Below are 16508 nucleotides of genomic sequence, written 5' to 3'. Positions count from 1 at the left end.
TATGGGGTTAATAATCAAATTAGTTCCTAAAAGATGACTGATTTTTAAAATTTGTCCTTGAAATATTTTATCAATCAAATTGGTTATGCAAAGATTATAAATTAATTATTTTGTTCTTCAGTCACTCAATTAACAGTTTTTGTGAATGATTGATGATATAGAACATTAACTCACATCATACGTAATATCTAGTATATCTAATTAGATGTTGAACAAATATATTTATGAAAATTTATCAATTTAGTATCGTTAGGTTATATTAGGACTAGGGTTTATATAATTGAAAAAAATATAATAAATTGATAGATTTTCATAAACATATTTATTTAGTATTTAATTAGATATGTTAGGTGTCATGTATATTATAAGTTAATGTTTTATATCATCAATCATTGACAGAAACTATTAATTAAATAATGAAAGTACAAAAATGATTAATTTGTAATTTTTAAAAGACTAATTTAATTGGTAAAATTTTTTAAAGAGAAATTTAAAAAATAACTTATTTTTTATAGACTAATTTGACCATTAATTTTTTTTTGATGGTTTAACACACATTTTAAATATAAAGTATTCGAAATACAATTAATTTACCAAACAAATGATATCTCGAATATATTTGAGATCAATTTATTGAAATTTTTTTATATTCTGAATGCAGATATATTTATATTTATTTTGTATATACTACATCACAATTTTATATATTATAAAAAATCTGCAAATTTTTACTTGATTTTTAATGTGAAACAAACACAATTTATTATCTTAAAAAAAATTAAGAAAAAAAAAAAAAAACTAATGGAACCAAATCCAAGGGGGTTCACCATAACCGGCCGAACCTCTTCCTTCTTTTCAGGCTTCTACTCTCTTTAGTCCCTTGTTTCTCTTGTTCTCTTATTCTCTTCTTCTGCTGCTCTCATTGGAATTGTTTCTCTCTTTCCCGGTTCTCATTTTTAGGGTTTCAATCACTGCTTTTGTGCAATGGAGGACCTATCACCTTCTTATCCCAGCTCGGTCCACATAACTCTTCTGCTACCCTCTGCCGTTCAAGCCATGGCGCTGCATACTGTTCTTGCAGCGGCAAAATCTCTCCTTTGTCTTCTCATTTTGGTATCTTCACAAAAACCCTCTTTCAATTTTTGTTTTTGAGAATATTGTTAGTTCTAAAGTGTTCTTCAATTATCGTTAATAGTTTAGGTAATTGGTGTTCCTAAATTTTTTTTTTTAATTTTAATTCTTGTGCTCTATATGCTCATATTGTTTCAGGCTATATAATTTTGTACAGGATTGGTTTTCAATTCTAACTTTTGTTCGTTTAATCATTGTTATTCAGCAGAATTTAGGGTTTTTGATTTCCTAAAGCGTTGCCGGCAAGTCTTTTGGGTCAAAAGCTAATAGGCAGCTCATAATGTTAAATTTTATGGTGAACAACATTTCTTTTGTGTGTGTGTGACAGTGCGTAAAGGATTCAACTTGGTTCTAGGTTGGTACTTAGAAGATTGCAGTGAAACTCTTCTCTGTCATTGTTCTTGTTTGGAGTGTACTTTATTTGTCACCAGGGATGTTGCCTTGTTTGGTTATAGTGCAAAATTTGTCTCTAGTTGAGTTCTAAAGAATAGTGGTTTGTTCTTCATTTTTTCTATATTATGTCATTATTTTTGCCAGTCAAGAGTGTTTTCAGACATCATTTACTTTTTCACTGAAGTGCTGTGCAAATTCACAAGCCTTGATCTTTGAAGTTTTAACCGGTGATTCAAGGGAAGCCTAGGATAGTGTGCTAATGTGGGTTCTCTTGCAGATTGTGTCGGCATATGTTGCATGCTTGGTTTTGAAGTTTCTTTTTTAAATTGTGTTGTATATTCTGATCTTAGATACGAAATTTATAATTTCTTTGATTCTTTCCCTCTTCACTGCTCTGATCGTTTTTAAATAATAAGGTCTGTATTCCTGTTGGAAACAGTATTGTGGAGCTTAGTTTGTTTCATTGATGCTTGCTTTAGAAGCTAAGTGCAATTTGTTGTATTGCAATCATAATTCCATATCATATAATTTGATCCCATGCTATGATTTTTGTGTATGTCATAAGCTAAGTAAACTAGGACCATCAATATAGTAGCACAATCTTTCACATTCTTATGTCTTTATTTTTGTTTGAAATCCAGACTGGATCTCTGGTGGCTGACATCAATAATTCAGTGACAATGGATCAAAGGTGAGAATAAATTTACACTCCTTCTGATCTGATTTATGAAATGGTAAGTTTTACACCGCTGACTTGTGTTTGTTGTTTTTTAGATTACCTATTGATGAACTCTGTAAGGGAAAGGATACTTATCTTAAAAGTAAGGATGGTGATTCGGATGATGACGAGGAAGAGGAAGATGATGATGATGATGCAAATGAACAGGATGACGAGGGAGGAGACGAGGACTACTCAGGCGAAGAAGGTGATGAAGAAGCTGATCCTGAGGATGATCCGGAGGCTAATGGTGCAGGAGGAAGTGAGGGCGAGGAAGACGATGATGATGGTAATGAGGATGATGATGACGACGATGGGGAAGATGGTGATGAGGAAGAGGATGAAGAGGAGGATGAGGAAGAAGAGGAAGATGACGAGGTTCCACAGCCTCCTACTAAGAAAAGGAAGTGAAAGTATAGTAATGGGTAACGGGTACAGTGTTCTCGTTCACTCCTTTGTAATGCCCTAGTGAGTCTTAGTCCTTAGGACAGAAGGTTTCCTTTCAAGTGGATCTATAGTATAAATATGCTATTATTGTTACTGGTGTTAGTTTTTGGTAATGTGATTATTGCTATTTAGTATGTGTCATAGTTAAACTGTAGTAATTTCTTTTAAGAAAAATAATTATAGGCATGGGCTTTGTTTTCAGGGCGTGATTTTAGCATAGAGACCACGAAAATGTTTGGAAAACAAGAATTTTCAGCCTAAAATTATCAAAAACTTTAATTTTAACTTTGTTGTCATGGGAGAAAAGCAAAAGACAGCATGTTGGTGAGAGTGAAGGAGAAGGGAACGGTTGAGGGAAGGAGGATAGATTTAGGGAATTCACAAAATATTAAAGGTAAAAATAAATAAAAAATTTATGTCCAACAAAATCTGTGTCTCAACTTCCTGAAGAGACACAATACACATCTATTGTGTGGAGTCATGTATCACTGTGTCACCGTGTTTATGTATTAGATGGACATACTCACTAATCAAACACGGTCTAAATCTACATCAAAATGAAAAGTTGAAGCTTTTTTTCTTGTTTGTTTGTTTTGTTTTAATTTTAAGATTTTTTAGTAACACTCTTGGAAATGCTATTGAGCTAAATGAAAAATTTCCTCATGTGCTGAGGAGGCGTGACACTAGAGGAAATGTGACATAATAATAATAACAATAATTCAATCAAACTTGGAATTTAATTTTAATGCAAATTTAGATGTGGCGTTACATAATTGAATACACATATAAAATTACTTTACACCAACAACAGTGTATCATAATTAAATTCATCAAACTTGTCAAATCATTTAACATTCTTAAATATCAATTCACATTAAAATAACTATGCCTACACGCGAGTCTTTACCAATTTATATGTAGTTCTTCGTTCTCTTCATGCAAAAACTTATTCATCACAGAATTATCCACAATAAATACTGCGGAAGCATGGCCACGTCTTCTTGTGCGTTGCATAGCTTAATCTAATAATCTCATGTCAAATTAGCTTGTCGCCCAAGTCGGATAGACTATAGAGTATTTAGTCACCGGTACTTAAAACACTTGCAGCACTAGACTGGCAATTCGTTACACGAAGCAACGTTAATTTGATACATACTCAGTTTGACCAAGGCAAGAATAGCAATGATCTAAGGCATGAATACTTGAATAGTGTTATCCAAAATCCACTCAGCAAGCTGTCCTCGCAGACTTTAATTAGATAATTACAAATAGTTTTCTTATTAGAATGACAAATGCAAATGGCGCTTATTCATCAGCCAAATAAACAGTAAAAAATCGAAAATATAAATAGTCCTCTTGAGGACAAAGCGAGTGCAGTCACCAATCTAGATCGTCATTCAATCATCAGTAACCTACAAAACAGAACATTATCATAACAATGTCAGAAATCTAAGCAACAAAATTGAAGATTCTTTAGGGGAAAATGGCAGTTATTCCAACCACAATTGAATTGGGGAATTGTCTAAAGCATACCACATTCCACCACGACATTCAAACCAACAAATGTTCTAATGCATTCAATTAAAAAGATAGAAACTTCACTCACTATGGCAGTTTCCCAGAACGAAAAATTGCAAATTTGGACATCAAGGAGTAGGAGTAATCAATCCCATTCTCCTTCAAGAACTCCTCCAGAACCCGCTTAGCCTCATCAGGATCAGCACTCTCGCATTCAATCTCGTAAAGAGTCCCAAAATCAAAGCATGTCTCATCCACCTCCAATTTCAAACCTTTCCACTCATAAACGCTTCTAATGTTTCGGAAACCCCCCAAACCCACGAATCCTTTCTCCCCCTTCACCCCAAACTCATTCCTCACCCTTTCCAAAACCCTAGATTCCACCGCCCCAAGCTTCCCAGGCTCCGCGACACAATCAAGACCAACCCTAGGGTTAAGATCTTCCTCGTCTTCCTCCACACGGCTCACGCCATCGACCAAAACAGCCTTCGCCTTGAGCGAAACGACGCAACGCTCGTTGTCGTTGTAGAACCGGAGGCGGAGCACTGCACGCTTTGACGAGAGCTCCGAATCGGCGCCGTCGAAGAAGAGATTGCGCTGGCGGTGAGTTGCGGCATGGAAGGGTGCGAGCAAGGCGGTGACTCTTCGGTGCGAGTCAGCGTTGGGGAGGCGAAGCTTCACTTCGACTTCCATTGGAGAATGGAGCTGTGAGAGAGAGCGAATGGTGAGGGAGGAGGGGAATTTAAGGAGAAAGCCCGATGCGGTGCGATTTGGAAGAGGGATCTTGGGCGCGATCGAACTGACGAAGGAGAGCGGCGGTAGCGGTGGCGCCAGTTGTGGTGGCGGTGGTGGATGTGGCAGTGGCGATGCGGCGGCGAGCTTCCTCGAGTTCTTCCTTGTCTTCGATTTTGACTTCGATATTAGTTGGCTTTCTTCTCAGCATTTTTGTTGAGAGAGTGAGACTCAGATTGAGAATCAGAGAGAGAATGTCGCATTTGCACGAATTTGGAATCCGCTTAACCCTACGATCCATCATCCGCCACTTTCGGTTCGGGTCTGACCCGATTTCTTAAAAAAATCCACCATTTGGATTACGTGGAAGCATGCCATTCGCTGTGACGGTATCAATTTGAATTGCAAAACCCTAACGGGAGGGTCTAGGGTTTACGTTTCACACCCAAACTCAAATTTCTTGACCACTCCCCAAGCCAGTGTAGTTGTAGAGTAGAATGGAGGTGGCTGTGGTTCGGAGTCTCGCCTTCAATGACGAGAAGACCTTTTCGGTGCCGTCTTTTGTGGAGGCCATGGTGGTCGACTCTCTCCTTGCTGTTGCTGCTGCTGCCAAATCTCTCGCTTACCTTCTCATTGCGGTATTCCCTTAGCAATTGTTGTTTTTGTTAGTGTGATTCTTACTTGCTGTGTGTTTTGAGCTATTAATGGTGTGTTTTTGTTCTTGCTGGATCTGTTATGCTGTTTTTATTCATCAGTGTTGGTACCATTGCATACCTTAGCTTCAAGAGGATATTTTTCCTCTTTTGTCTGGGATTGAAACCTGTGCTTCTCTGTTTATGTGGCTATAATGGTTTATTCTCTGCAAACTCTTTCTTGAGTTTCAACTTTCAACATTGCAGCTTTGCTTGGTGATATGCATATATCATCAAACTGCAATTATATAAGCTTAGAGTATAATTGTGCCTGCATATGTTTCTACATGATTTGTGTATGTTATGGGGTTTGTTAACAAATTATTGTTCATTATTGAATTGAGTAAAGTTTCTTTTTTCCTTTTTGGCCTCCCAGTCTGGATCTCTTCTCAAAGATGTCAATAATCCTGTGTCACCAATGGATGGAAGGTAACAATGAAGTTAACTTTATTACTTGGTGTTCTAGTTGTTTTGAGTTCAAAGATCAAATTATCCTGATTTTACTTGATAAATTCTTGGTTAGGTTTCCTCTAGATCAGTTGTTGTACAGGGCAAACCATGCTTCTGAAGAAAACAAGGACACCAGTGAAACAGAGGACGATGAGGATGATGAAGACGGCGAGGACGGAAACGATGATGATGATGATGCAGACGACGAGGACTTCTCTGGCGAAGAAGGTGAGGAAGATGGAGATCCTGATGATGATCATGAGGCCAATGGTGCAGGGGGTAGTGATGACAATGATGAGGATGACGAGGATGACGATGATGGCGAAGATGATGGAGAAGACGGGGAAGATGAAGAGGACGAGGACGATGAAGATGATGAGGAGACCCCGCAGCCACCTTCAAAGAAGAGGAAGTGAGACATTGTACTGTTGCCTTGTATCTTTCCTTTCTGCCATTGTAACCGATTTCTAGTTTCTAGTCAAGCTTAGTTCTTAGAGATTTACCACCCTGCCCATGTCACTCCATCATTCCCATGTCTAAGATCGTGTTTTATAAACATCATGATTAATATATGTCATTGTTTTTAGTATTATTGCTGCTTCTTGCGTCCTGTCATCGTCTTTAATGTACCTGTTTATCCAAGTTTGAAGGTAATCAGAGTCATCTTTATCGTTAAAGTTTTCTGCTTCTCAATGGCTCGTCTTAAAATTTGTTTTCTTTCTAAACAAATTTATCACTTGCCATTAAACTAAGGGAATTTATCAATGTTTTAATTCACAGATTTTATATGAAAAGACTAATCTTTTACTATTTTCTGAACAGTGATAAGTGAAATTGTCATCATCAAATTCTAATAGCCGGTTGTCTTTAGCTAAAAAAAAGATTAAGGGTTTATCCTAAAATGAAGAATTTGGAGTTTTGCATATTTCATGATGGTATATCTCTTCATTTTGATTGGACTTTTTCATAGTCAAATTGACAGCAGATGATAACATCAGAATTGAATAATTTCATTCCATCATTTTCAATCTCATTGGTATAAGCATGTGCATGTGTGTAGTTCATTACTGGTTGTTTTGCCATTAAAGAACTATAGAGTTGGGACTCACATGTTACAATGAAAAGCACATTCCAGATTCCACTGTAATATGCATATTAAAAAAGCGAACAATCCACTGAATTGCCAGCATATTAACCGGCCTTCGATGGTTTCCTTCTGTCACCACATTGTAATGCAACAAATTCACCAAAAAATAAAAATAAAAAGACTACTCATCATAGTTTGGAACGCCGTTAAATCCTTGAAAATGTTTAGACTTTAGAGTCTCTCTGCTCTCTGTCTTAGTAATTTGAACAAGCATAAAGAACATGCATGTGTCAGGCAAGGATAGTAAATGTTATTGCAGCATTTTGCCTTCATGTTAATGGACAAGATCCTAATAATTCGGATCATAAAAGTGCATAACAACATGTAAGGTAATAACTATAAATTTTTAGTTTTTTACTCTCAAGCTGCCTCCTTGTAATGTTTCTCTTTTTTAACTATGAGTTTTTATTATTATTTTTTTGTTGATTAGTGACCATTTTTGTTGGACCTATTGAGAGACAAATCAAAAATATATATCAAAGCCCACATTGTCCTCCAAATCCAATTAAGCTTCAATTTATCATAATATGTTTAACAGTTTAACCAAATTATGGATGCTATACATCCATCAATAATTGAGTTTATAACTACAACCAATCTCTGTTTGTTCTTTTGTTACATTTGGATTATGATATAAAAACTTTAGATAACAACTAACAAGCATCAACATATGTTATAGGAAGGTTGAATATGACTATATGATTCATTCCCTTTTTCTTATGGTATACTTTAGCTTCTACATTAACTTGTAAACTCCTATTTTATTCTTTGGTACATTGGTTCGTTTGTAAGTTAATAAATACAAATTTAAGCCACTGCGGTTGCATAAATGATACTACATTCAACATTGAATTCTAGAAAATGATGAACCTATATTACCAATGAGGGCAATGACATTTGTTTTGAACTCACAAGTCACAAGTTTTTCCTTCTAAGTCAAGATTTTGATACAAAAAATAAAAGGCCAAGTTATAAGAAAATTTAAAGTTGCTAACTCCTCGGTTTCCCCAAGGTATCCTAGTTTGGTCAAAAGGTTGAAAAAAAAAGAAGAAGCTAATTCTAGGGAAAATAAAACCATGGGTCTCTCTAAAAAGGGTATTATGGATTAATATATGTTCCATATACCATACTATATATTAATTTTATTTTATTGACATATATGAATATTTTTGTAGTAGGTGACATGCCAGCTTAAGAAGGAAATTATAATGGAATCAAAATTTTCAGTAGTAGCTTTCAATGTTAGCTTTGAGTAAACCAAAACAACACCTAACAATGAGACCTCCTTATCTAACCTATGAAAAAAAATAAATAAAAATAAAACATTATTGTTTCATTTGATTATTGATTGTTTAGGTCTTGTTCCCATTCACCCCTAATCCAAAAGTGCCAAGATCCGAGGATGAGGGATCGCTTTAAAAATTGAAAACAATGCAGTTGGCAACACCCAATATGGACCCAACTAAGTCCCTCCATCAATAATCCTATCTATCTATATAGATTTTATTTTTTGGTACATAAGATAAGGATTGGATGATTAATATGGAGATAGATAGGGATTGTCCTTAGGTCCACAATAAGGATTCTTTTTTGCCTTTGTAGTAGCTCAACAAATTAAAGTTATTAAGAGATATCAAATTTATGGTAATGGAGTAGATATAACAGCAAATTTGGCATGTATAATTTAGAGAGAATTAAGTTACTTCTTATTGAATAAAGTAGAACACTTATTGGATTATATAATTCTACCTAATTAAATGTATCTATGAACTTATTCGGCAAAACAACAATTAGGTAATACATTATTGGGGATGCTCCCATAAAGATGCATAAAAGGTCTTTTTGTAAAGATATTTATGTGTCGTATTATTATTGGACATATTAATGAACCGGTTATTTTTGAATTTCTTAACAAATTAGAATAAAACTGATTTTTTTTTATAAAATAATAATAAACCCAATTTTTTTTAGAAATTTAATTGTATTTTTTAATTTTTAGGGATTTAAATATCCAAAAACAAACAATCAGGGATATAATTATCTTTTTATCAAAAATACTAAAGATATTTGGTTTAGATGACATGATTCGATCGAATCAAATCAGGTCTAATAATTATAATGCAGACAATTAGGTTTATTATTGTTGCTATAATAGATCGATTTTGTTCTGGTTTATAATAAAAAATAAATTATTAACCGATTTAATAAGAATGTCCAATAATAACATAACATGTTTGAACGTCTTTAAAAAAAGACATTTTTAATGTCTTTATTAAAGTGGTCTCCTACATTTATTTTATCTTTTTTCCATGCATAATTGCTTATATTATAATAATAGAAGTTGATCTTTGTTACTCTTATATGTTAGGGTTGAAAAGGAGTTGTTAGACACGTTTGAGGAGTTCAATTTTATTTATTTACTTATTTATTTTGTGTTCCTCTCTCCCTCTAGAAGTCTATTTCACAATCATAGACAATAATGTCACTATGTCAACAGGCTAACTAAAACAAAATAATTTACTAATATATATTCATATATACAATTTATTTTTTCAGGAATATAATTTCTAAATGTGGTCAAATTAGTCATTTGACATATTTTAAGTTTGCATTGAAAATGAACATGCAACCACCAAACATTATTACATTACATTCGGAACAAATCTAAAACAATAAATATATCAAATCCTTAATACCAACACTAACAATAAAAAGAAAAATTAGTACCATCATGCATGCCCACCAAGTTAAGCCTTCCTGGCTTAAATCATGTCCAGTCCAAATCATATTATTTATTACCAGCGAATAACAACAAAGCATGAATCCAAATTAGTTATGATTTATTTATATTTTGAATGATCAAAAAATGTATCTACTTATTATATTTAGCATGTATGACTTTTTATTCTCTCTGAAACAATTTACTTTATTTGGAACGTATTCGTATTTGGTATGTATTTTTGTTATTAATTATTTTTATGTGGAAACTCAGATGCAGTCCAATTAACTCCATATAAAATTGATAGCTAAAAATCATTAAATAATTTGATATATTTGACTAAATTATCATCTAACAGTTCTCAAGTAAACTTTATTTTACCTTCTTTTTAAATTCATGCTAAAAGCCTATTTCAATAGTGACATATGCTTTTCATTCTCCCCTTGTAATAGATTGTGTATATGATTATTTTCTTAAACATGAAAAACGTATAAAGTAAGTATTAAAAAATTGTAATGTAGAGATGATTAGAGTTGGAAAACGGTGTTTGAAGACTGTGATAAGATGCAAGTGGTCAAGTTGTTTTCCTTTTGTTGAAAAAGGGTGAAACCATATTTGTCCACTTTACCCATTTTTGTACTTTCCCCACAGAAATTCAGACCATGCTCCCTTACCCCACCACCAACAAACGCGATCAACAATGTTATATATTTTTTTTGTGTATAATTTTTTTGTATATAATTATTTTAATTAAAAGTGATTGATAAAAAAATAACAGAAAATAAAAGATTTACTATTAAAAAAAAATACATAAGAAGATGTAATAAACAAGAGTTTAATTTTGATATACTAAGTTACTAACAGTATAAAATATTTTAAATAATCCTACAATTACATCTATTATTTTAGATAATCATTTACACTATTCATAAAAATAGTAGTTATTTTTGATGATGTGATATTACGTGATTATATGCTAGTGTAAAGTTACAAACTTAATAAAAAATAGTATAAACATCATTTCTCAATATTAACATATGCAAATACAAAATGGAAAACAAAATTAAAATGTTAACTATACAAACAAATTTTTTCCCTTCCAAATATAGTAGTATGTTCTTAAATAAGTAAATCTTATCTTATGTGTATATCTATATATGTTTCCTTACAATAAGGAGTGATTCAATTTTCATGACCTCATTTCAATATGCATTTATTTCACAGTAGAAATAACTATTTTTTCATAAATTTTGTTTATGTGAAACACTGTCCTCAATACTATTGTTTTTGAAAAATACGTAGAAACAAATCAATCAATTTTAATTGGTTCTTACAAAAATAAAAAGAATAGACTAAAACATTTTTCAATAATAATATTAGTAATAAGTACTAAATAACTGTTCTTTTCCAATGATTTAATTGTAATAATGAGTAAGAAGAAAGAACAAGCCCTTCAAAACCGAACCCTGCAGAATGGCAGATAAAGCGGCATCTTAACTCTTACGTTTATAAGTACCAAACCTCTGTGTCTTGTTCTTTGAATCTTTGCAATGCACACAACCAATAAGGTGCCTTTCAACTTGCCATTTCTTCACAAAAGGAAAAGTTTTTTTCTATGTTGTCATTCAACTATAACATAACAACTCTCTTACAACCACTGTTGTCTCTGTTGTTTTTGTCTTTCTCTTTGTAGCCTGCAAAACACTGCATCTACTCTTCACCCTCTATGGCCTCTTGAAAGAACCAGAGAGATCTTTTGAGTTTGGATTGTTCAGGAAAATGGGTTCCTTGATTATAAGGCTTGTGGGTCTGTTCTACTTGGTGGTGAGTTTGTTTAGCTTCATTGGAGTGAATGCTATGCATGGAAGGGAAAGTAGTGGATATGAAGCAGTGAAAGGGATCATTTTGATACATGGGAAATCTCACATTGGAAGGATTGATGATGATTTTGTCTGTGCAACTCTTGATTGGTGGCCTCCTCAGAAATGTGACTATGGAACATGTAGCTGGGGTCATGCTTCTCTTCTCAACCTGGTATTCTTTCTTTCTTTCTTTCTTTGTACTTGTGTTATTTGAATCTGTCTAATTATTATTCTTTTTTCCGCTTAAATTTTTCACTGCTGCAAATTATTCCAACATAATGATAACTAAAGATTGTTTCTGCTGCTGTGTTATACTTTTTTTCTTGAGCTCTGAATATCATTCTGTGATGATATTCTTTTTTCCCATTTATAGAATGATGCTGTAGTGACCTCTCAGACTAACATTCATACATTTAGAATCTGTATGTAGTAGCATAAAAGTGAGAGAGGAATTTACACCTTTTAATTTTCATTTCTTGCAGGACCTCAACAACAAAATATTGTTAAATGCAGTAAAAGGTAAGAAAGAATAGACATCTCTATAATATTCACAAGAAGTTACCTTTTCTTTCTTTTATTCTTATGGGGACCACCTTTTTCCTGGGAGCTTATTAAGGAAATCATTACTTCTGAATATTCTGCAGCATTTTCACCATTGAAGATTAGGTTAGGTGGCACCTTGCAAGATAAGGTCATATATGGGACTGAAGATAGTCCAAAACCATGTACTCCTTTTGTTAACAGCTCCTCTGAGATATTTGGATTCACTGAAGGATGCTTACCAATGCATAGATGGGATGAGCTAAACAGCTTTTTCCAAAAAGCAGGGTAAAAATTAGTTTTCCCTTTTAAGTTGTTTCCTTCTCTCTATCTTTTTAGCACTAAACAAGAATTCTCTTGTTAGTAACAAGTTTAACATTAATGATAGGTATATTTCAGGGCTAAGGTTATCTTTGGATTGAATGCTCTTGCTGGAAGAACAATACAATCTAGTTCTGCAGTTGGACCATGGAACTCTTCCAATGCCGAGTCTTTTATCCGTTACACTGTAAGAAAGAATTACAGCATTGCTGGTTGGGAATTTGGTAAGTGTATGCTCCCTCATTACATATATGCCAAAGTAGCAAGCATCAGTGTAATTGATTCAATAGGACTAAAATTAAAAATGGTGATGATTTCACATTTAGTTTCTAACACAAACATTGCAAGTCTTTCAAGTTCTTTTTGCGAAACAAAAATAACATGTCTCCCTCGGTAGAATTAATTGTTTAAATGAATTCCTTCTTGCTTGTGCAGGCAATGAATTGTGCGGGAGTGGAGTTGGAGCAAATGTTTCTGCAGATCAATATGCTTCTGATATTGCTGCATTAAGAAACATAATTCATGATGTATATAGAGGGATCAGGCATAAGCCACTGGTCATTGCTCCCGGTGGCTTCTATGATGCAAACTGGTTCCAGGAATTTGTAAACAAATCTGGTAAATCTGTTGATGTGGTATCTCACCACATATATAACCTTGGAGCAGGTATCATCCACCAAAAAAGAAATATTAATGTTATAATATTTGACCAATGTTTATGAATTTTGGTTATAACAAAAGCTACTACTTTATCTTACATACAGGAGTTGATGAGCACCTAATTGAAAGAATTCTTGATCCATCATATCTTGATGGAGTGGCTAGCACATTCAGTGGCCTCAAAAATATACTTCAAAAATCAGCAACCAAAGCAAAAGCATGGGTTGGTGAGGCAGGAGGGGCTTACAACAGTGGCCACCATCTTGTGTCTGATGCATTTGTCTACAGCTTCTGGTTAGTTTAACTAACTCACCTTGATTTTTTTTTTATCTTAATTTTTTATTTATTTTTTTGTCATTGGAGATTCTACAAGCATTTACTCTAATGTTAATACATCAAAACACAGGTATTTGGATCAGCTTGGAATGTCAGCTGTTTATGACACCAGAACATACTGCAGACAGAGTTTGGTTGGAGGAAACTATGGTTTACTAAACACTTCTACTTTTGTGCCAAATCCAGATTATTATAGGTACCAAATATTAAATTTCATAGTTGAAGGATGAGCAGCATATTATTGTGGACTCTCTCATTTTAGCTTTCAAGTGTCATTATCTTCAGAAAAATATTGTGTGCTCATTTATACAAACTCGCACATACCTTTCTACCATTGGTTGAGGGTGTAGACTTATCATATGCAGATCACACATTCTATCCAATGGTGAAAAGATGTGTTTTTTTTTTTCGATATATAAAATAAAAAATGATTACAAATTATACATCCCTTTTCTTTGTGAGCTGATGTATCCAACTTGTGTTCTGACATATATAGATGTTTACTTCATTAATTGCTTGCCACTTCATTAAGGAAACCCATTCATGAGAGCTTTTAATAAGGGGTCCCATATGACATAGCTTAACAGTGTTATTTTCTAGGTAAAGACAAGATTATTTGACGGTGATGTGGTTATAATTATATGTCTCTTTCTTCTATGCAGTGCTCTTCTTTGGCACAGACTTATGGGAGTACGTGTCCTTGCAACTTCCTTCTATGGGACAAAGAAGATAAGAGCTTATGCACACTGTGCAAAGCAATCTGTGAGTAAAATTCTCTATCAGTATGATTATATGATAAACTTAGAAGATTATAGTAATGATAGAAACTGATTGATACCATTGTAACAAACAGAAAGGAATCACAATACTATTGCTTAACCTGGACAACAGCACCAGTGTTCATGCAAAAGTGGACTTCACATACTCAAGGACAGGTGCAACTGCCAGAGAAGAATACCATTTAACTGCACAGGAAAGGGACTTACATAGCCAAACCACATTACTAAATGGAAAAGTTCTAACTGTGAACTCAGCTACAGGGGATATTCCTCCTTTGAATCCTCTATATGTAAATCCATCAATGCCAATCATAGTTGGTCCTCTCTCTATAGTATTTGCACATATACCAGATGTTGATATCCCAGCATGTTCCTAGATCATTGGCTCTATGTGAAACCAAGAATTGGTTTTACATGGTGAGTGGAAAAAATAAAATACATGGAAATATAGAATTAAGTATTCAATTTCTTGATTATATACTACTTGGCCATTCTTTTTTGGGGTCAAACACTTGGATTTTTTATGGCTTTGTTTGTATCCCAATGCTTTATTGTGACAGTATCTAAAGTTTATAAATTGAATGCGGATTTGTACATCTCTCATGACCAGCTAGCATCACAACTAATAATGATACATAAGTGGTCCAAAACGAAATAAAGAAAAGTAAGAAACTATTGCATTGTAAGTTTGGTGAGATGTCAGTGACTTAAAATGTTGAAACTATCCAAATGGTCACAAGAATGACCAGTTTTATGGTTGAAACTTGAAATCAAAGGAACAAAACACCACAAGCAGGTAGGACAATTATAACAGACACTTGACCTTGCAATATTACAACAAAGTCAATAATTTCATTTTGGCAGCATATCTGTAAAAAAAGATACAACTGCTATAGCAAGTCAGCGAAAAGAATTTACATACTGCAATACCTATGTTAATGTTTCCTTTCTATTTGACTAAAATGATCTTTTTATAGAAAGATCGGATATACAATCTCTGTCAAAATCTGCCTAGCTTTGAAGTTTACCTAAATTTCTAGGCTGTGTTCAAAATAATCAATGATTGGAACATGTATCAGTTCTCCTCGGAAAAACTCTGAGGCTTACTGCTGGCGAACGCCAACCATATGAAGGTGCCAGTCAAATAGAAGAAGATTGATGGCGCAAATAGTGATATCTACATGGTTTAGATATGGAATATAAATTAAAATACAAAATGATATACACATCATACAATGAAAAAGCAACCAATATTAATAGCAACTTACACTCCATGAATGAGTTGAATCGAGAAGATAACCCGTGAGCGCTACGCCTACAATTCCAGGTATTGCCCCAACAGTATTAGTTATACCCTGAGGATACATAAAGGATTATGATTTAGTATAGGAATAAATGTCATTTTCAACCTAGTACTAGATAACTTAAAGAAATAGTAGTTTTCTTTGGGAAAATTGGTTACTCAGGAAAATTAGGATTGGAGTTTCAATGATACAGAGATACTTTGTGTTCCTCTTCTTATTTGATGGGAAAATTTGTGCTTCCTTCTTTGAGATTTTTTTTTGAAAACGCTATTTATATTTCAATGACTCAAAAATACTGACATATAAGCAGAAGCTACAGAATGAAATTACAGTATTGTAATGGCATTAACCTTATATTGAGTCATATAAGAGTTTTAAGTGTAAGCCAACCTACCAAAAGTATACTTGCATATTCGGGTGACATATCTTGATGGGTACAATAAAGTCCTGGGGAAGCACATAAATAGGAACATAGTAAGGTAAAGAAAAGTACTTGACTGAATTATATATTTTGTACAAAATCAGATAAAGTTTAATTTCAGGACCATCTAATACCTGACAGGGCAAAACTTGAGAGGGCTAAACCACCCGTGAGAATGCTCACAATCTCCCAAGGAGGTAACCCTAGATCCAGCGAGGAAAGAGTCATGCAGATTGCAGGGGACAAAAATGCAATTGATTGGCAGATCTTTCGAACCTATTTTTTTTTTTTTTTTAAGAAATCCAGACAGCAAAGGAATCAAGAATTTGAGGTCAAGG

The 16508-nt window shown here is 33.8% G+C and overlaps 5 protein-coding genes across 9 annotated transcripts in view; 3 read left to right on the top strand and 2 right to left on the bottom strand.

Annotated features, from left to right (window-relative positions):
- Positions 808-2890, top strand: LOC107640628 (glutamic acid-rich protein). Its single transcript, XM_016344141.2, has 3 exons — positions 808-1113; positions 2166-2215; positions 2299-2890. The coding sequence occupies exons 1-3, from the start codon at positions 985-987 to the stop codon at positions 2651-2653; spliced, it is 534 nt and encodes a 177-aa protein (XP_016199627.1). The 5' UTR covers positions 808-984; the 3' UTR covers positions 2654-2890.
- LOC107640608 (triphosphate tunel metalloenzyme 3) lies at positions 3782-5231 on the bottom strand. Of its 2 annotated transcripts, XM_016344120.2 has the most exons (2): positions 4296-5231; positions 3782-4101 (listed from the first exon to the last, which is right to left on the bottom strand). In XM_016344120.2, coding segments are annotated over exons 1-2 (606 nt in total). In that variant the 5' UTR covers positions 4901-5231; the 3' UTR covers positions 3782-4100. The 2 variants fall into 2 exon arrangements, with proteins under 2 accessions (XP_016199606.1, XP_016199607.1); XM_016344121.2 differs by lacking the exon at positions 3782-4101 and having other exon boundaries at positions 4294-5204.
- LOC107640618 (prostatic spermine-binding protein) lies at positions 5350-6673 on the top strand. Its single transcript, XM_016344131.1, has 3 exons — positions 5350-5577; positions 6008-6060; positions 6155-6673. The coding sequence occupies exons 1-3, from the start codon at positions 5437-5439 to the stop codon at positions 6495-6497; spliced, it is 537 nt and encodes a 178-aa protein (XP_016199617.1). The 5' UTR covers positions 5350-5436; the 3' UTR covers positions 6498-6673.
- Positions 11352-15041, top strand: LOC107640604 (heparanase-like protein 3). Its single transcript, XM_016344117.2, has 10 exons — positions 11352-11515; positions 11641-11981; positions 12292-12328; positions 12454-12637; positions 12749-12894; positions 13106-13336; positions 13435-13624; positions 13737-13862; positions 14329-14428; positions 14520-15041. The coding sequence occupies exons 2-10, from the start codon at positions 11727-11729 to the stop codon at positions 14820-14822; spliced, it is 1572 nt and encodes a 523-aa protein (XP_016199603.1). The 5' UTR covers positions 11352-11515; positions 11641-11726; the 3' UTR covers positions 14823-15041.
- The window catches only part of LOC107640591 (probable anion transporter 6, chloroplastic), a 6119-nt gene continuing 4778 nt past the window's right edge, over positions 15168-16508 (bottom strand). Inside the window, exons 12-15 of one of the 4 annotated variants that reach the window (XR_002349919.1) lie at positions 16305-16373; positions 16144-16196; positions 15714-15800; positions 15168-15622 (exon numbers count right to left, since the gene is read on the bottom strand). Coding sequence is in view for 2 of the 4 variants with exons in the window: in XM_016344103.2 (XP_016199589.1) it covers positions 15521-15622; positions 15714-15800; positions 16144-16196; positions 16305-16446 (384 nt within the window). In the remaining 2 variants the exon portion in view is untranslated. Of the gene's footprint in view, positions 15623-15713; positions 15801-16143; positions 16197-16304; positions 16447-16508 lie in introns of those variants that run through there. The other 3 variants (XM_016344103.2, XM_016344109.2, XR_002349921.1) reach the window with 3 other exon arrangements.

Source organism: Arachis ipaensis, chromosome B01, assembly GCF_000816755.2.
Source record: "Arachis ipaensis cultivar K30076 chromosome B01, Araip1.1, whole genome shotgun sequence".
Classification (NCBI taxonomy): Eukaryota; Viridiplantae; Streptophyta; class Magnoliopsida; order Fabales; family Fabaceae; genus Arachis; species Arachis ipaensis.
The sequence above is the reverse complement of the archived record's forward strand: the minus strand, read 5'-3'. Positions and strand labels throughout refer to the sequence as shown.